This window comes from Strix uralensis, chromosome 1 (genome assembly GCF_047716275.1).
Source record: "Strix uralensis isolate ZFMK-TIS-50842 chromosome 1, bStrUra1, whole genome shotgun sequence".
Taxonomy (NCBI): Eukaryota; Metazoa; Chordata; class Aves; order Strigiformes; family Strigidae; genus Strix; species Strix uralensis.
In genome coordinates this window covers 35,542,924-35,564,150 of record NC_133972.1, presented here as the reverse complement: position 1 = coordinate 35,564,150, position 21,227 = coordinate 35,542,924, and the positions used below count along the sequence as shown (strand labels likewise).

Below are 21,227 nucleotides of genomic sequence, written 5' to 3'. Positions count from 1 at the left end.
AAAAAGTACCAATATATTGTTGCCTGTTCTTTTTAAATAAACCAACTGACATAACTCCTGTTGGAAGATGCTCTTGCTGATTTTTTGAAAAATAATATTTGGTCATGTTCTGAATTTTTTTGCCAGGTGAATGTAAAGCAGTGTAACACTGAAGCATATAAACACAGTGAAACATAAACATTGTTCTAGTTTCTGGTTACCATGTGCTAGGTAACAGGTGCAAAGATTTTGTTGAAGCTTCTTAAAGCTTTCTTTCATGCTGAAAAATTTTTGCTTAACCTGGTAGCTCATTAAAATAAAGGGGTACTTAACAGTATTATTTTTTTATTCAACTACTTAAAAAGATCTTCCCTTTAAGATGGGGAACTAGCTACACTGAGGCAATATAGAGACCCATACTGTGTTGGAACATAAATAATCCAGGGGGAGTAAAGGTGCCTTATCCCAACTTAGGTTTGCCTGCCTTTTGTTTTTCTTTCTAATATTGAGGCAATGCTATTTATAGCTAAGAAACCTCTTGCCATGGTGGCTGTGCCATGAGAGATGGCGGCAAGCATCGGATGCACAGCAATACAAAGGTATTTCTGAAAACAGCTGGTTTTGATCACCTGGGATGCAAGTCTGCCTTTGTGAATTTTTTGAACTATGCATGTTGATAAAGGTGTCTGCTGCTTTCCAAGAAGGCTAAAAGATAGTTAAGCAGTTTTGATGCTAGAATTTTTGAAACCTTTATTAAATAAAATGTTAATTTGAAAATACCCTGTCTAGCTGCACAAAGCTTGAAAGTCATTCTTGTGAAGCTTAATGTTACTCTTAACAGTTTCTCCTTGATGATGAAGTTTTTATGTAGGGCTTTTACTTTTTAATTTGATCATTCTAAGATAGGCAGAATTCTGAAGGGGTTACGTAAGAAACAACTTATTAACATGGAGATACATAAGGAATGTCTTTATTATGCACGCCTCTGTCAGCATCAAGTGTTGGAATTGCAACTGGTAGTTGAGATGCATGCTTTGACCTGAAGGAAGCTTTATATTTTTACTCGGATTATTTATAAGAACAAAAGCACTAACCTGAAGTCCCTTAAAAACAATTTACATAAGCTTTCTATACATTTTTAACAGTTATTATTATAACACTTGCCCTATTTATGCAGCACCTAGTACACTACGTAAATTGGCTAGAAACGTCTGTCTACTGCAGATACTCCAGCTTGCATGACTGCATTAAGAATCATGAATCTATAACTGAGAATGGAGAAAATGTGAAACAAGGCAGTTACATCTGCAGGTGAACTAGTCAGGATATAGGACATACCTAATCTGAGGAAGATGTGGCCTATTTACAGGTTGATTTGGTGACTTTACATAATGTGTGATTGCTATCAGCACTTTGTCTATTATAAAGTAGCAATAATATTGCTTCAAAATCCGAAAGCATAAAGGAAGTGTCATTTTCCCTCCTACTCATGGTTTCACAGAAGATTCACTTTTTGAAAGCGAGAAGTATGGTTAAAACATACTTTTAAAAAATGCAGTCTTTTGACATACACTGCTGTAGTTAAAATGTGGCACACAGGATGATTTGATTGTTGAAAAGTCACTTCCACTTGACAGAAACAATGGTCAGAAAATTTTTATTGGGATGGAATTTTCTAGGAAGAATTGAAATTAGAAAGTAGGAGTTGAGAAATGCTGCTTGTTCTGTTACTGTGCAGTGTTTCATAATAGCTTTCATTATAAAGCAATGAGGAAAGTTAAGGGTAGATTCCTGTGTGGGAGAAGGGGCATATAGGCTTTCTAATTCTCTTGATACATGCTGCTGTGCAACATGCAGAGCATTGCAGTACACGGTGGTTGTTCTAATGATTTTTAGCTTGTTGAGGATCTTGACAGAAGATTTATTTTTTTTTTTTTTTTTTTAGTATATGTGTGTATGTGTCTATTTGAGCATGCACATATAACTCAGCAGGAGTTTAAAAGAATATAGTTAAAAACAAGAACAGTATAGCTTATTCACTACTAAGATAATACTACAAGATAAGAATATTTAGTCATATGTTGGAAAACAGGGAAAGAATGACCATTTACCTTGTGAAGGACATCATAACTGTCTCCAGTGGTGTCCCCTTTTGTGCTCAGCCTAAACTGGCACACGTTCATCTCTGCAAGTTTGGGGCTATCTGATATAATCCCAGCTAAGGGCTGCTGCACACATGCCCAAATGCACAAGAATTCTGTAATATGTCAACATACTGAACCTATTGTCTAACATAAAAGATCTGGTTTGTTTATCTTAAATGGGGGATTTGAAGCACACAGGAAATAAGTTCTCATCACTCATCCTGATGACTTCATGAGACAACACAGCTGGAATGGTGGGATTTTCTGACTTTTTCTTGGGCACCATTGTTCACTCTCACCCAGTTCTCTCTGTGAGTCTGTAGATAGCCAGGAAAATCTCCACGGAGGGTACTGGGCAGTCACGATGTATTTCACATTGCAGGATATACTTCCCATTGCAGTGTGTTGTGGTGCCAGGTTGGTGTTAGCATCTGCACCAGCTACACTTAGTGCTGGAGTGCAGTAAGTCAAAACTGGTTGTGAAGGACTTCTGGGGATAGACACAAGTGTCCCCAAGGTAGGAGCTGCCTTGGAAGCAAATTTTTTGTTAAAAAAAATTTGGTTTGGAACTATGTGTTCATTATAAAAACAGTGACATCTGCCTATACAAGCATTGTAAAACTTGTAGTTGGTTGGTACATGTATGAGGGCTGAAAATTTCCTCTGAAAGAGAGATTAAATGAAAAAAGTCATGAATGAGTTGCTTTTATTGTATTTGGAAGATTATGTATACCTTACACATAGTTTATAGTTGTTTGTTTTTTTCAGTCTTGAAGTAGTAGTGTATCTTGAAAGGAATGTGCTGGGCCTGGATTTAAGTTGATGGTGGTGATGAGGACTTGGATAGGGCCTTTATTTCCATCTTTCAAACAAACAAACAAAAAGTTCTTTTTCCATTCTGTCCACTTGCTCTCAGTAGATGTAGTTAGCTGCTTAACATCTCTAAAGTTAATACTGTGGTATTTCCATACAGTTTATGCAAGCCTGTTTTGGTCAGTACTTACTTCTTGTTTTTGTTTTGTCAGCAGCCATGCAGCAGGTCCTGGATAACCTTACTGATCTGCCGACATCGACAGGAGCTGAAGAAATAGACCTGATTTTTCTTAAAGGAATTATGGAAAACCCTATTGTAAGATCACTTGCTAAGGTATTTAAACTTGCTGCTCTGCGTAAAATCTGGAAATATTTTAACTCTTAAATTATTGTGTGAACATAGAGTATGGATTGAGCTATTAACAATGGCTTTTATGTATGGTACGTCTTATTAAAAGACTTAAGGAGTTCTTGAAGGTGAGGATTTGGTATAATGCAATTTCTGTGCATGCTGATTTATTGTTATATAGAAGATTCTAGAGGAAGAAGAAAAATTCAGAGACACCAGAAATAATGTGGTAACATTATTTATGAAGAAAATGTCAAAATACTTGAAATCAGAACCAGTTGGTTTTAATACAGTCTCGTGACCACTGTTGTGTGCAAAACCCATGCACCTTCTGACTTTTAGCATTTTAGCCAAAGTTGAAAAGTGAGAGCAGTAGCCTTCTTTCTCCCATGGCATAAACAAGTTTTCTTTCTGTCTTTGGCTCAAAACAACTTTCTGGTCAGCCCAGTGAAATATTCTCTCCATGCCCTTTCCTGGATCTCAGAGTAATTCAGGGACTTTTGACTGTCAGCTCTCTGAGACGTGGGCTTAGTTTTGGTCTTGCTTTATGAAAATCTTTTATTTATAGATGGTAGCAATCAATTATAAATATGTAAGGTGATATTTACAAAAACTCTTTGGACTGTGTAATTAAAATGTAGCTGATCTTACCAGTAGGAGATGCAGTCAATATTGCACAGCTCTTATATCCTTTCTTAATCTTAATTCATAAAAATAAGCTCCTTTCATGAGGAAAAAACAGTTAACTTAAATGTAGCCGTCTCTTTAATACGAATAGACATCTGAAAGCAGTGCCCTCTGGGCAGGCATGAAATACTCTGTAAAGCTGAAGGATTGTTGTGCAGGGATTTTGCTCAGTATAAAAATCTGGAAAGGAAAACTTCTAAGAAATCATGTAAGAATTTACTTCTGTTTAGCTGTTCAAAAAAATTGGTTATAAGTGGAACATTCCATAGTAATAAACTTAGAAATAATGGAAGTATCTCATCTGCTAGTGAGATGACTGCAGAGGGAGATTTGTGTACTAAATTTACTAGAGTAAGTAAAAGCATTTTCTTACTTAGAGTTGTTTCCAACTTCAGTATCTGCTGCATAGGTCATCTTTAATTTAATATTTTTCATGGAGAAAATGTTCAGTGAAAAGCATTTTTTTTCTTACCAAGAATTTGTGCTTTAATGGCCAATTACAATTATGTGGAATTTAATGACTAGCAGATGTAAAAAAGTGCTTGTAATGGCTACAGATTCTTAACTATAAACTTGCTTTATCTAGAATGCTGAAAAGTTTTAATTGTGTTCATATGGCATGACCGCACTCATATTTTATTTTGTAATTATTTTGGAACTGAACCCAAAAACTCAGTCCTAACCAGCAGAGCTAAATAAGGACAAGATTAAAATGACGTCACATTTCATGAAGTATATATAGTTCATATATATCCATTTGTCTCTAAAAATACGTAAAACTTGTTTTTCTATTAGGAGAGCTAGTTTTAACAGAATGGACAATTCTCGGGACCCTGAGGTGGTCAGATTATTTAAGCAGATTCATTTCAGACCAGGACAGAAATGTTAAAGCTTTTTCATTTTCCTTTATTAATCAGTTATTAAGACTAATCATTACGTAAAGTATCCCCAAAAGGACAAAAAGAAACTTAGGGAAATGTGCCATGAGCCAAACCAGCTTAATTTTTCTTTTCAGTCCTTAAAAAACTGAACGCAAGCAATGAGTATAGTAGTTAGTTTATAATATTTTGCAATGCAAAGTTTGGCTAAGCTTTTAAAATTGCGTTAAGTTTATTTCACACTTGTTCTGTTATAAAGGCAGGAGGGTAGAAATTGCAGATATTTTTGAGATAGGGTTCTCTTACTGTACCTTTCCATCCTTCAGTAGGTGGTAGGGGAAAAGGGAAGTAACTTTAATCACTGTAAAATGTATTTTCCTGTCATTTACTGATGTTTATAGAATCATAGAATAGTTTGGGTTGGAAGGCACCTGTAAAGGTCATCTAGTCCAACCTCCCTGCAGTGAGCAGGGACATCTTCAACTAGATCAAGTTGCTCAGAGCTCCTCCAGCCTGGCCTTGAATGTTTCCAGGGATGGGACATCTACCACCCCTCTGGGCAACCTATTCCAGTGTTTCACCACCCTCATCGTAAAAAATGTATTCCTTATATCTAGTTTAAAGTTACCCTCCTTTAGTTTAAAACCATTACCCCTTGTCCTCTGTCAACAGGCCCTACTAAAAAGTTTGTCCCCATCTTTCCTGTAGGCCTGCTTTAAGTACTGGAAGGCTGCATAAGGTCTCCCCAGAGCCTTCTCTTCTCCAGGCTGAACAACGCCAACTCTCTCAGCCTTTCCTCATAGGAGAGGTGTTCCATCCCTCTGACCATTTTTGTGTCCCTCCTCTGGACTCACTCCAACAGGTCCATGTCTTTCCTGTGCTGAGGGTTATGTTCAATCCTAATTAGCCTTTAGAATTGTTACACTTTTTTGAAAACAGTTGTTGAATTTGGAACATGTACAAATTTTACTCAGTTTTGCTACTGAACTGTCTTATCAAAAATTCTCTTGGATTGTTAACTATTCTTTTGAACCTCAAAACTTTATCTTCTGCAGTCACACTATTGCTTTTAGTATAGTAGCACAGCCTACAGCATACCAGGTGAGTGCCTAACCCAGACCAAGGAAACATCTTAGGAGTAATCTATAAATATTGAGTCCAGTATTTAGGATGTCAGATTGCCAGAGGAAAAAGCCTTACTGTCTGAACATTTGGCAAGTATGATAAATATTGAATGAGTTAAGAGACTCAATTCAGTATCACTATGTCTGAAATGATGAACTGAAATGAAAAAAATATATAATATATGTTAGGTATTCCTATTTTTTAAAAAAAATTATTCATACCACTCCATATCCTGTTACTCCCCAATATATTACAGGATCAGAGTTGTTGACTGTTAAACTTTCTGTTTCCCAGTGTATACATGGCCTTGATTTTGGGGTGAAGTGTGAGGATATTTGTATTTAGATTATACTCTGTGTTAGTGGTAGTATTTTAAAGAAAATTAATGAGAAAGAAGGTAACCCATATTCTCTAATCTTATAAAGGTTTTGCTGTTGGACTATGTTTAAAAGTCAATAGATTTGGCTTTTTACTTGCTGTAAAAGAAGTAAACTTTAAAAGAAGGGTATTGTTTACTGTATATATTTGTACAAAATAGCATTCCCTTATTAAGGAGAATGCGTGTAGGTGCCAAGCTTCCTATGACTTTGTAATCATGGTCATTTGGTTTATGTGTGTTGGTGTTGGGGAATGTTTGAAATGTCTTTATGTTAAGTTAGCCTTTCCACTGTTTGATCATCAGTCCTGCAGAAACACCATTTTGTAGATATGAAGTAGAATTTAATACTCAGATGATTTCAGGAAACAAAATTCTCTGGTTTTAACAAAATTTTATCATCTGTTTTGAAGCACTAATAGGAGCGTAGATGTGTATATATAGATGTATATATAGATGACTCCCAAATATATCTGTTATTTGTTGTGTTTTTACATGACAGAGAGATTGTTCTTCTTTGAACTTCTTGTTGCTATGGTGTTGTAAATAGCCCTTAATTGAGTGCATTGAGAATCAGTTATTTTTGGCCTTCTCTTATTCCCAAATTTTCTGATACAGCACTACCTGTAATAAGTAAGTGAAGCATTCAGATTTATGAGATGTTTCTCTTGCTACTCAAACCTCCTACCTTTCATATCTTCAGTGTTTAGAAAAGGATTATGTCTGCAGCAGTAGCTCTAGAAAAGAGATGATAAGTTATCACAGAATCTTAGAATGGTTGAGGTTGGAAGGTACCTCTGGAGGGCATCTAGTCCTACCCCAATGCTTGAGCAGGACCACCTGGAGATGGTTGCTCAGGACAACGTCCAGACGGCTGTTAAATATCTTCAAGGAGGGAGATGCTACAACCTCTCTGACCAAACTGTGCCAGTGATCAGTCACCCTCACAGTGGAAAAAGTGTTTCCTTATGTTTAGACAGAGCCTCCTGTGTGTGTTTGTGCCCATTGCCTTTTCTTTAGAATTTGCTGTTCTGAAGTTGTTTGAATGGGAGAAGCCTGGGGTAAATGGTTCTCTTGCAGACTTTATTTTTTTCTGAGCAGATTCCAGAGTTCCTTCTATGTCCTTCCAGAAGGTGTACTTGTACTGGGTTCTGAAGCAGAAAAGATCTGAGGTGCTATACTGTTCAGAGAGGACTGTTTGGTATATATAGTGTAGAGGTTATAGGAAATAAGGACATATAAACATCTGTGACAAGTGCTGCTTATAAAGTTCGTCGGGTCATGTAGTGAAGCATACAAAATTCTTCAGCAGTTATGAAGATAACATATACATATTACTTTATATGTCATTTTTCTGGCTTTCCTGCTAAAGGTTGTACCAAGCATTTATTTAAAAGATTTATAAATTGGAACTACCTGAAACTTATTTACAGTGTAGTCTCATATATTACAGGCTCATGAGCGACTGGAAGATTCTAAACTTGAGGCTGTCAGTGACAACAACCTGGAGTTGGTGAATGAAATTCTTGAAGATATCAGTCCCCTAGTAAATAAAGATGAAAATATTGCAGAATTGGTTGGAATACTCAAGGAGCCGCATTTTCAGGTGCTACCTTTTTACTGTATATTACCTACTTATTGTATCAGTGTCTACATATGGATCTAGGAATGAATTGCGTCAAAGTTTAGGATTTTACTGTAAATGAAGGGTAAAGCAGAAGCCATGTGGGGTTAAGAATGAGCATGATTTTATTCTTTGATATCGCCTCAAGAGTATCTTCACTCGTATTAAAATCCACCAGAGTTTCTGTTATAAATCTTGGACAAACATTTACCTCCTATATGACTGGAGTTTCTATAACAGTTCCTTGAAGGCTTCATCCTTAGCATTTTCAGTAGTCTCAGTTCCTGATACTGACCATTCTGCATATTGGTTCAGCTGTTGCCATTCAGTACTCACGTATAAGATGTGCAGTTTGCAAAGTGAATGAACGTGATTCTTCTATGATGGGACCTGCGCTGCAGCTTAAATTGGGATTCTGCATCCCCCTCGCTGTTGCTGTATTAACATAAGTGAAGTTTTGACATATGCTTGTCAAAAGCAGATGTTTTTCCATAACTGCCATTCTATTACCAGCTTCTGTACTGACCCTTGAAGATTAGGGTTTGTAAATCCTTGGTAGGTTCTGGACTTCCCAGGCAGGCTTCAGCTGTTTTTAGTACTTAGCTATGGGTATTTTGTAGAAGAACACAAGCCAACTTTTTGCCACAGTATAAATGTGCTTCTTTTGGCAAACAGGTAGAGTCACAGACAGTTTTTGGGTATATGCATTTAAACACCTTTTTTTTTCCTAAAATTTCAATTATACATTATACAAACAGAGCAGTGAGTACATTACTGTTTAACACTGGAAATGCTGTCAAGCTGTCTTGAGGCCTGTTAGAAGAGGGAACGCTAAGAGGTCAGCTTTTGAGGTAGTAGCTATTCTGAGTGCTGACCAAACAGTTCCTCTGCCTCTTCTGAAGAGCAGTATGTTGGCCTCCCTTGTGCCCTTATTTGTCCAGAAGAGCGTCATAGCTAAGGGATTGAAGACTATGATTTGGAGACTTACTGGTGAATAAACCTGCAAATCAGTCTTTGATCCTGTAGCAGAATTTGGCACTGGATGAGTTTGGAGAAATTGGTAGTTACAATGCAACAAGATTGTAATCAGAGGCGGGCTGGTGCACTGACAGACCTGACAAAGATACATTCTGTTAGAGAAACTAAAGCTGAGAAGTCATAGAGGATGAATCAAAAGATGAAAAGGATTTAAGTGAAGTACTGGAGTAGACTAACTTTGAAAGGCATTGTAGCGATGATCTCTGGAGAGAGATGTCAAAGACCAGAGACCATCTGGGCAAAGAATCTTTGTGGTGGGGACTGGAAATGGCCTGTAGGAGTCAGAGATCAAATAAGAATTTTAATTAGGGTGAATAGCCAATATTAAGGCAAGTCCAGCATTCATTCCTGTTCAGTGGTCCTATTTGCAGAGAGGCACAACACAATGCTGATGTCACCTACTCCGTTAGTTCACACTTAAGCAACTTAAAAGTTCCAAAGTAGCTGTTGAACAAAAATTCCAATATTTATGCTATTTCTTGTACATTTTTTGTGGTCTGATTTATAAAGAGCAGACTTGAAATTGCATATCCGCTACATTAACTTTACAGGTTTGATCTGATCTTTTGTTAGTGCTTCCTAATTGTATGTTAAAGGTCCATTTAATAAATATCTCTTCTGGTTTTGTTCCCTGTCCCCAGTAGTAGGCATCTGGTGAAGACTGTCAGGTTAGGACAAGCCAACAGTGATACCTTCCAAAATGTTTTGTGAGGATTTAGTGATTTGTGGTTCAGATCTGTGAGTGAGAAGTAGTGTGATCCACCTGTGGTGGTGATCTCTTCCATCAGTTTGTTCCATTGGTTTTTGAACCCATGTGAAAATCTGGCATTCAGAATGTCCCTCATTAGAGTGGAGACTGCTGGTTTGTTTTCGAGACTGTTTCCTGTCAATTTCACTTAATATCCCCTTGCACTTGTGTAGGAAGAAAATGAACAGTTTTTCTTAATCAGCTTTTCCATGTTACTCATGATTTGAGAGACCTCATTGCATATGTGTGTCTGTCTATCTCAAATAAGTAAAAAGAAGGGAAGCAAAGCTGTATACAGCTTCCCAGAGTCATTCACAACAGCATGGATTTACGAAATGGTGTAATAATTTCCATTGCATCTCCTACTCGTTGCCTAAAATTTCCTGGTATTTGGTTTGCCTTTTTAACAGTTGTTGAACAGACTAGACTATTTCAGTTGGAAGGGACTTACAACGGCCATCTAGTCCAACTGCCTGACCACTTCAGGGCTGACCAAAAATTAAAGCATATTATTAAGGGTATTGTCCAAGTGCCTGTTAAACACAGACTTGGGGCATCAACCACCTCTCTAGGAATTCTGTTCCAGTGTTTCACCACTCTCTCAATAAAGAAGATGTACCTCTAGGCTTAGTAAGTGTAGAGCTGGGTTGTTTCTTTGGTTTGGGTAGGTTTTGTACTGGTTACACCTCTGAGATACCACTTCTGAGTCTGTCAGTATCTTAAATTAGGGTTGTGTTTCCCTTTGCAGTCTGTGTGGAATTTCATTTGCCTTGTTCTCACTCTGTTGCTCATGAGATGCTCCTGCAGGTTACAGTCAGTTGTTTTACTCCTTGAATAGCAGCATCAGCAAACCCTGTCATTTTACTTCCCACCCCCATTTCCTAGATCACTAATCTGACATATCAGTGTAGTAGCAGGTGTAGAACTGAGCCCAGATGTCTCTGGGAAATCCCCTGATGAGATGAATTTTGAAAACTAGTAATACTATTTTCCTGGCCCCAATTTTTCTGTCTTTTAACCAATATTTTCATCCACTTGAGAGCCTTGCTTATCCTGTAGTAGCTTTGTTTCTTTAAAAGACTTTGATAAAGGAGTCTATCAAAGGCCTTTTGGAAATTGATCTATATTATCAACTGTAACTGCCTTGTTGCCATGCTTGGTGACTCTTTCAAGGAACTTAAATAGATTTGAGAAGCATGACTTCCCATTATTAAAGCATGTTGATGCTTTCCCATGATCTATTTTGTCTGGTCATTCAGTTTTTAATGAAAACTTCTAATTTGTTTAGTATCAATATCAGACTTAGTGGTTCACAATTTGTTGACTCTTCCTTGGAACCCAGTTTAAAAATTCATGTCATGATTATTGCATGCTATGAACAAGATTGCATGCTGCTTCTTTCACTATACTGTTGGGTGAGTCATGGGTATGTAAGAGAAATAAGCTCTTTCTGGAGCTCCCTACTTCAAAATTTGCTGCAAAACCTGGATGAGGAAGGAAGAGAAAGACTATTTGATGATTAAGATAGTTAAATGCTGCCCTGGAGAACTAACCTATCCTTCACTCTGTCAGAATTACAGTTCATTTATTTAAAATGAAAACAAAAAAGTCTAAAGCAGCTCGTTTGTTTGTTTGTTTATTTTCTAAGTGCCTGTTGTGAGGCCTTCAGTGTCATTTGCAGAAACAATGAGCAGTTTTGACTGCTGGGTGCAGGCAAAAAGCAGCTAGCTGCTTACTTTTTAAAAGTAAATCTGATGTGATTCAGTTTTGAAGCCTGAAATTAGGGTGTATTTTCTGGCCCTTAATTTTGTGCTTCTGTTCCCCATCTGGAGGCAGGCAACAAAGACAACTGAGGCCAGAGTAGTATTAGTTTGATTAAGTGTTTTTATTTAACTGGTATCGTAGTTATGACCACTCTAGAAGAGCTTCTAGGACAATTTGCAGACCAAAATATAGATACACTATTCTTTCTAAGGCTTGGGGAGGCTGTATGTCTGTCTCTGAAGAGGAAACAGAAAACTAACTGAATGCTCAAGAAATAAATGCTATCCTTTCTACCTCATTTGGTGCAAGGAGGCATATTCCAAATTCTGCAAGAAGTGGCCTGTAAGGAAGAAAGGAAAAATACAATGTCATTTGTAATTACAGAAAATGTAATTTGCATCCTTTCTCCAGTTCAGTAAATATGTAAACAAGCCACCTTGACTTGACTATTTTAAAGTTTCATGGACACTATTGTGTAACTGTTTTACAGGCTGATTCTGTATTTTACAAATGAATGGTGCCACTTTATCACAGCGTCATCTTACAGTTGTAACCTGCCTTGGCTTACAAGTATCAAATGTGGTATACGAGTCATCAGTGCAATAGCTTATTTGAATTTATCATTTAGTGCTGAAAATACAGAATTACAGAATTTAATTTCTTTTACATATTTTTACAGAAGAACATTGGGGAGGGACTGGCTTCTGGAGTACAGGTTATACTATTCTGTTTGACAGTCTGTTTCCTCCCTTTTCTCATTTCTCCTTTCTTTCTTTTCTTTTTCTTCCTTTCCACTTTTTACCCCTTTTAGTTTTAACTGAACTTTTCAGGGTCAAAGTGTGGAAGATACTAAGTTCTTAACGAGTTTATCAATGGCTGGCCATCAGGCCAGTATGTATTGAAGAGCCAGCCGGCACATGCAGTGCATAGGAAAGGCTATAGCAAGTCTTACCAGACAGTAGCTGGGGAGCAGGAGAGAGAGTGGTAAGAGAGGTTGTCTTGAGGGAAGAGGGAGAAGTTGAAACTACTGCACTCTTGGAGTGGTTCAACATGCAGAAGAATCACTCTGCTGCTTCTTCCATAAGAACTTGTTCAGTTACATTCACCTTTCCAAGAATTATGCAAGCTGTTCATCCTAAATAGTAGATTCTACTGGCAATAAAATACTTAACCTGAAAAGCAGCCAATATTTTATTCTAATAGTTATCTTTATAATGGCTAATCATACCTTTAAAATGTTTCATTTAGAAAAGTGATCTTAAGTTGCCTCCTAGGTAGATCTTAATTTATAGGGTTATTTTTCCCATGTATTCATGCCTCCTTACCAGCCCCCATGATTTCTCTAAGATTTTAAATTATTTACTCGCTCTTCCAGAACAGTCTTTAAAAAGTCTTATTTTCACATGTACATTAGGGGCCTGTAGTCCATTTATTAAGTTCTAATATTTAAACAGTGTTATCAGAGAAGACTAGCACATATTTAGTGCATAAAAGAGGAACAGAAATATTTTAAGTACTTCTGAGGCCTGAAGTGTTAGGAAAGGAGTCCTGAATTCAAGACCATAGAGTGTGCTCTTGTGTATTACCCCCAGCCCCAGTCCCCAGTTTGTAATTTAATTGTTCTATTGGATCACAGTTGGGGAAATAGTTATCATATAGGGCAGGCAATGCTTCATAACACGTATAGATTGTGTTGAGAATTTTTTTAGGAAAAACAAGTTTTGAATTTGAACTTGGCTTCAGCATTGTAGAGAGCCTTCGATGTTTAATGTTTCTTTGTTTACTGAATTTTGAATTACTTTTCTAAAATATTTTTTTTTTACCTGTCAAGTAAGGACAGCCATTGAAAACTACTGTAAAGAAGTCAATATGTTCTGAGTTTATGGGTTACTTTATGACAGTATCTTGCACAAAGGGGCCATGCTGTCTCCCACAGGACTGTATGTCCATTGTACGATACCTCTTGTGATACGCAGAGAGTATCTGCCTTATTCCAGCAACATCGCCATTTTTTCCATGAGAACATTTCTACAGCTATCCAGTCTTGGATAGGCAGCTGATTCTGTTTACATATACTGTACAAAGGAAACTTTGAACCATTTTATGGTTGATTATTCAGTCCATGCTGTTTTGCAGACTTTGGCAGTGGTTTTATAAATGTTCCGGCACCAGTATGGGAAAGGTCAGATTCCAGGGGAGCTCTGGAGTTGCAGGAGCACAGGATATAACTTTTTCCGATACCATAAGAAAGAAACAAGTGAAGTTCATGCAACTGTATTTCTCAGATCACTCAACCATATTACTGAAATAAGAAAGTAACTGAGCGACATAAAATGTTGGAGAGCAGTCCAGCAGTGGCTACAGACACATGGCCCCTGTTGCCAGGTGGCTTTGTTTAAGTGTTCTTCAGGACTGTGTGCCGTGACCTGGCTGGCTGGAAGCAGTCTTGTAAAACTGATACAGATTCCTGAGTTTTAGAACTGAGAGTTAGATACGGGAAAGTAATAAGTTAACCATGGCTTGTTTTAAGGAAACCAATAAACTACTTCTTTTAAAGAAACCATTTTATAATTGTGGGCAGCAGTGTACAGTCCCTGATAGTCCTTCTGTGACTCAACCCTCGTGTAAATAGCAGGAAAAAGGTTTTGTGTTTGAGAGATAAAGTTAAGTAGTAGTTGAAAGAATTCATGCTTATCCATAAAACTGAGTGAATAAATAGGATCAGAATGTGGAATGGGATCAGATCTAAGAACTGAAGAATCTTACAGAGCATGTTAATTTGAAAAGGATGACACAGACTGTTAGTTTAGTAGTCTTTTTTTGACTGTGGATCAGATTATAATCCGTAAATTCTATGACTGTTAAGGACAGGGAGCTGTACAAGCATGGTTATATGTAAGGCTCCATCAGAAATCTAGTGGTTTGTGGCCAGAAAGTTTGGAAACAATTTGTTCTAGTGTGTGACCAAAAGAGAAAACTGGAGGTATCATACTGGTGTGTCTGCCTGGTTTTGTCAGTGGTAATGCGTTAAAATGCATAGTTGATGCTGGTTGGTTTCATTCTGGAAATGCAGAAAGATCCGCAAATGTTGCTTGCAAACATTGGCAAAGAGAGATCTATTCTCCTGGCTTCTGGATTGGATGTGTCTTGGATAATGAAGAATTAGAAATTGCTACCATCTGACAGCTGCTTGATTTAAATAAATGATTGTTTTTCCTATTTAATTTGATTTGGTTTATGTCCACAGTATCAGAGCAGACACAATAAGCAGCTGTCTTTACACTCTTAATGGCAGGGGCAGAATCAGTGAGTTAGTACCTCCTTCTAACTTCAAGTTGAAATATCAGCAGGGTCATTGTGGAATGGGCAGATTAAAATGACTGTTCAGGTTTGTGACACTTTGAGGGTTTGCATGTTGAGGTTAGCACTAAATGAATATGGTTGCACAACTTTTCGGCTGGCGGTGGTTCTTGGAAGGATGGAACAGACTGCATAGCAAAATGGTTACATTTGCTTAAATGTTGCCTGCTCACCTGCTCTACTTTCTAGTAGTTTGCTGTCTTCCTCTGGCACATGCATGTCACTATCAGTGATAGTCCATGTGACGTCTTCTCTCTTTAGCTACTTATTTGACATCAGTCAGTGATCTGACTTAAGACCGTATCTCATCAGGTCACCGTTTGAAACAAAGCTATGGTGTTTGAGGCCTAGGTGGCATCTCCTCTACTTGCTTCTTTTCCTATTTCTGTATCTGTCAGTGAGACTCTCTGCACTATAGGATGCTCTATCTTGAACTCTACCATATGTGGTGGCTATAGGGTGTCCCTTTTCCTCTTTAAGACAGAAAGTCTCCACTAATTTCACAAGTTTGATCTTGTTTTACCTGTATTTATTGCCTTATTAATATTTTCTTTAAATCTTTTATGAGAAAATCAAGTCTAAATTGCATTGTCTTTCAAAGGTGATTACATTTATTTGGTGTCCTCCTTTTGCTTGGTATTTATGTATACAGACTGGTGAAAACACACTAAGGTATGAGCTCTTGTCTTCCAGAAAGCGGATTCTGTCAACTTGAATTCATTTTGTGCTAGAATTCTGCCTTGCCTTTATGCAGGCAGAAAGCACTCATTCTGTAGATGGCTAAAAATCCTTGCATACCTGTAATTATCGAAATTACTGTGGAGGAGAATTTTATTATATTAAACACAAGTATCTAATGATGAGTTATCTTCATTTTTTTTCAGTGGGTTGTTAGTTTACTTTAACCATTTGCTCCGATACTGTCTCATTAGGTGAAGGACTATTTTAGGTACTCCTTTTTCCATCTTCTTCCCTGCAAGATCACATATTCCTCCCAAATTCATTACATTTCTCCTGTATTTCCTTAAGAAGAAGCATTTTGTATTTACAAAAGAGAGCATGTTTGCCAAGACAGTAGGTTTATCCGTCCATGTGAGTACTTGAATGTCAATTTTCGCTCCATTCCTTGTGAGGTAAGAATTTTATGATCTGGTCCCAAAAGGGCACATTTGGTGGTTATTCAGCACTAAATCCTTTTGCAAATGGTTATTTCATGATTTAAAATAGGGCTTTTTCTGTTCCTTTGCAGTCACTCTTGGAGGCACATGACATTGTGGCTTCAAAATGTTACGATTCCCCTCCTTCCAGCCCAGAAGTCAATAATTCTTCAGTGAACAACCAGATTGTTCCAGTAGATGCCATTCGTATCCTTGGAATTCACAAAAGAGCAGGAGAACCACTGGTAAGTAAATGAAGATGAGTGCGTCTAAATTAAAGTGTGAGTGAAAATGTTTGCACGTGCCTGACTTCTTGCATTATGTTTTAATTATTTCCCTTTTGTTGTGTAATTTAATGGGTGATAGGATCAGTACTGAGAGGTTGAAATAAGAAAATATTTGTGTGTTCTCCATCCTGTTCTCTTTAAGAAATTATGGGATAGTGAATAGGCAGTCACTAAGCTGAATGACTTGCTGGCATAACTGAATAACACAACATCTGTTTGGTCCTGATACAAAATGACAGGATTGCATGCAATCAAGAACAATACGGTGGTTGTTCAGTTGTATGAAAACCTTGTCTGAAAACACTTTTGTGTCACCTGACTCTTAGCTGTGTATTAGGAACTCTTACACTGTAGTAACTATTACTGTCAGTTTTCATTGGGGCAGATGGAATATTCCATAACTGTATATTTTTGCTTGAGGTAATGGTAAAATGAAATTGAAATTCAAACAATGGTAAACTAGGTGTCACATACCTCTTTCAGGGTGTTACATTTAGAGTTGAGAACAATGATCTGGTAATAGCACGAATTCTTCATGGCGGAATGATAGATCGACAAGGTCTTCTGCATGTAGGTGACATTATTAAAGAAGTGAATGGCCATGAGGTTGGAAACAATCCAAAAGAATTACAGGAACTGCTGAAAAATATTAGTGGCAGTGTCACTTTGAAGATTCTCCCCAGCTACAGAGACACTGTTATTCCTCAACAGGTCAGTAGCACGTTTCTATCAGTTCTGTCAAAATAATTTCTGCTTGGTACTTTATCACATAAGATCATTTTAAGATTTTGGATTAGACATATTTTGATTATTTAGTGTATTCAATGCTAGCAGGAAGGCTAAAATGTAGAGATACCTGTATTCACCTTGAGGTATGTTTTAGAAATGGATTTATTCAGTAGATTAATACCAGGCCTAATAGGCCTTCCTAAAAAATTCTAGTTAGTATCTTAAGATTGATAAGCACTTGTATACTACATATAAAGCATGTTTGTTTGACATCCAGTGACCTCTGATGACCTAGCTACAATCACACTAAACTGCAGTGACACGATCAGTCTCCAAGTAATCTGTTTGATAGAATTCAGAAACATAGTGAATTCAACAGATGAGCTTGAACTTGCTGACTTAAGTAGGAACTTGGATGGTGGCTATTCCTTATCCTTTTGTTGTTGCTATAGGCTGTGGATTTCTCCACTGCAAGAGTAACTTGTTGCTCTAAATCAGTACCTCTGAAACATCTTATTAGATCCTCTTTCAGGTAGTGGGTCTTAATGCCTGTGACTGTAATAGACTATGCTAACTTTGAGTAGATGCTGGGGGAATGTGCTGTATTTGAGGCAGGTGCACTGCTTCCTTTGTTCCCCAGCCTGGTAGAAAAAAGTCAAGTCTACTGTTTCCAGTCTACTGATGCAACTTACTGTTTCTTCCCCTGCATCAGCTCTGAGCCTTAAGCAGTCACATGTCTTGTTTGTTTTAAAACATTGAGTCCAAGACACAATTAATTCTTGACATTCCACAAGCCTTGGATACAGTGCTCACGTTCTGAGAATACTAATTGAGTTGTATATATTGAAATGTAAAAATGAGTATTTTGTAATACGTTGTCCAGATAGAACAGTTGCTTTTTTTATTTTTTATCATGAAGCTCCTTCAGCCAAGGTTTGCACTGCTGATTATTCTACTCTCTCTGCTGGTATATGCCAGTTTTTTCCATAGATTGTATTTTACTTTTTTTATGCTGTAGGTAAAGACGTTACTTCAGTTCAACAGATAAATTAGTAAGAATGTATTTCATAATGTTTAAGCTTTGTAAATTTTTACACGTTTCAGGTTTTTGTGAAGTGTCATTTTGATTATAATCCATATAATGACAACCTCATCCCATGCAAAGAAGCAGGTTTGAAATTTTCTAAAGGAGAAATTCTTCAGATTGTAAACCGGGAAGATCCAAATTGGTGGCAGGTTGGTAAAAAGATTAAAAAAATAAAAAATGGAAAAGCTTCACTAGTTGCTGTAATAATAAACTCTTTAAATTATCATATACTTTCATTTAACAGTAGATATAAGAAAAAATATTTACACTGCAATCCAATTTCAAGCTAATAGCAAGATAGTAATAGCTGAAATACTAGAGAGAATTGAATGGTATAAATTGTGTATGTAACACTCATTTTGCTATTACTGCTATTTGTCTGTCTTTGTTCTTGTATCATAAGCGTAGACATTCCAAAATCAGTGTAAGTGAGTGGACAATTTCTATCAGAAAGTCTTAGGTTGACTGTGTTAATTGTGGTAAGCCTTCCCTGACAGCGACTGTGGAAGAAGTGAACCCCTTCCCGAGTGCTCAGAGTTGAGGAGAGAGAGAGGGAAATTAACCTTGTGGATTTGAAGAGGGGTGAGAACAGCTGTTTGGAGAAGCTGTATCTTTTATTTCTACAGTGGTGGTCAGTGTCTGTGAGCTGTAACATGCATGTTCATAATCAAAGTGTTTGGCACTATTTAAAATGTTAACAGTTCATCCTGCTTTAAGGTTGTATTTCTACATTCAGTCCTTCAGTAGAAATGTAATCCAGTGCTTATGCTATTTTTATTTTTTCCAAGACACTATACACACAACTAAACATAATCAGTGCCTTCGAAAGTGGGACAAGTGAACCTTTAAGACATGTTTCTCAACCAAGATACTCAAAATTGCCAGTGGCAGTGGCAATCTAGGCAAAGAGTTCAGCATTAGTGATTTCCCTTTCTACTCCTAAATTGCTCAGCCTTTGCTAGGTAGCAGCAATAGTCGGACAAACGTTACTTGAGAGCAATATATATATATATATTTATATATGACTTCTTTAAAAGCAACAAAAATATCTGAATATACAACAACTGTTGCTGAATTCTGTTGCTTGTCAGTGACAGTAATAACAGAGGGACAATAAAAAGTGTGAGGGAAAATTTATTACTGCAGAGTTAATTAGTTTCAGAAGTTAGACACTCCAAAACTCTGGAGTAGTTTGACATTTAAAGTTTACATGCTGTCTTCTGTACTGCTTTGCATATTCTCCAGTTGTAACTTGTGGGAGTCCAGGAGAAATAAAACTTAAATCTTAAACACTCAATCAGTGGCAAAAATGAAATGCGTTAAACCAGTATAGTGTGTTGAAGTATTCCTATGCAGATCGTGCCACAGGGCAAAAAAGTTAGTTTTTCCTTGTGCTTTCTAGAAATGCTAGACTGTTACTGAAAACTTGCTAACTGTAAAAAATCAGTTAGTCATAGGTAAAAGCATACAAATTGAAAAGCAAACAGTTCCTGTTGGCAAGAGAGAGGCCAATCAGTTATGGAGAAGAAAAATGTAACCTTTCGTAACTCTGTGTTTGTATTTGTTAAGCTTGCTGGGAACTGAGCTTGCCATGAAATTATTTTATAGAGAATCTTAGCCAAACTTTCATTTCTAGGAAAACTTAAGTTACTAAGATTTTAAATCTGTAGTTACTTAGTGCAAAAAGCTTGAAAGCATGATTAGGGATGTGTTAATGGCGTTCACTGTTTGTAAAATGACAGTTAATAAGCTGGACTGGAACCTGTTCGGAGCAGCTCAAGAATACAAAATAAGTGTACTGTGTACTAGAAAGTCTTGAGTTTTGTCACTTGAGAGCTCAGTGTCTGGAGCCACAGAATTCCATTTAGGATTTTGATGCCAAAGGTTTATGGCTATAGGAGCTTACTAACTTCATGGGAACCAGTAATGAAACTTGTATCTATTTTATTTAAGCTTCCTGAATTTTAATACTTGATGGCAAGACACTTTCACTGTAAGACAGAATTTTAATATCCACATCTGAGTTTGAATTTCCAAGTCTCGGTAGTAACCGTATCAATGCTCACCACTGAGAAACTCTGGCATCACCATATTAATGAGAAAAATGCTTCTCACAATTGAAGTTTGTTTTTGGTTTTGTTTTTTTTTTTCTTCAGGCTAGTCATGTCAAAGAAGGAGGAAGTGCAGGACTTATTCCTAGCCAGTTCCTAGAAGAGAAGAGAAAGGCCTTTGTTAGGAGGGACTGGGACAACTCAGGTGAGATTTAATGAATTTCATGAAGAGCTTTTGCTCTGACTCCATTTGTTTTGCATTTCCTGCCTTCATAGATGCTAGAAAACTGCTGCGTGAGAATGCACAGAATGTTGCAAAATGATAATTACTGTATTTTGGCTTTGACTGAAGGTCAAAGGCTAAAGTCTATGCTTAGCCTTCATAGCTACACAAATCAGTTTTGCCACCCACTGATGAAAAGCTAAATGAGGTGGGAAAGGCATAAGAATTCTCTCTTTTTAAAAAAATTACGTTTGTGTAGTATGCACCAAAGTTAATAAATTAAACCTGTTTGATGGATTTTTCTGCTGCTTTTTACAAAGCTTTCTAGGAAAATTAACTTTTTCTCTGTGTTAAGTTCTTACTGTACCATTTGATGTGTATGAAAATATATGTGATCTCCTAGAATAAAATTCTAAAATAGTCCTTGTAAATTTAATTAATCTAAACTTGCATATGTTCATGTAAATAAGCTTTGGAAAAGCGTATTTAACAAAAATGATGAGTTTGTCTCGATTTTTATTTCTAGGGCCTTTCTGCGGAACAATAAGCAGCAAAAAAAAGAAAAAGATGATGTATCTCACTACAAGAAATGCAGGTATCTCTTGATATTAAATATGAGTCAAATTTCTCTGTTTCTAGACTTGCAGAATCTAGTGTGAAAGATTTGCAGTAAACTATTTTATTATAAATTTGATAGATCAGATAGTTTTATGGTTTAAAAGCAATAGTGACCAGTGAAGATATGGTGGTGCTGAGTACACCTTTTGGTAGGTGGAAGTCAAAGAAGAACTGTGTGTTAAAAGAGAAA

The 21,227-nt window shown here is 36.9% G+C and overlaps 1 protein-coding gene across 2 annotated transcripts in view; it reads left to right on the top strand.

Moving 5' to 3' along the window:
* Positions 1–21,227, top strand: part of PALS2 (protein associated with LIN7 2, MAGUK p55 family member) — a 64,403-nt gene that overhangs the window by 29,545 nt on the left and 13,631 nt on the right. The window contains exons 2-8 of one of the 2 annotated variants that reach the window (XM_074862609.1): positions 3,152–3,270; positions 7,805–7,957; positions 16,135–16,287; positions 16,813–17,040; positions 18,163–18,294; positions 20,302–20,401; positions 20,946–21,014. In XM_074862609.1, coding sequence (XP_074718710.1) covers positions 3,154–3,270; positions 7,805–7,957; positions 16,135–16,287; positions 16,813–17,040; positions 18,163–18,294; positions 20,302–20,401; positions 20,946–21,014 — 952 coding nt within the window. In that variant the 5' untranslated portion in view covers positions 3,152–3,153. Of the gene's footprint in view, positions 1–3,148; positions 3,271–7,804; positions 7,958–16,134; positions 16,288–16,812; positions 17,041–18,162; positions 18,295–20,301; positions 20,402–20,945; positions 21,015–21,227 lie in introns of both variants that reach the window. The other variant, XM_074862619.1, reaches the window with a different exon arrangement.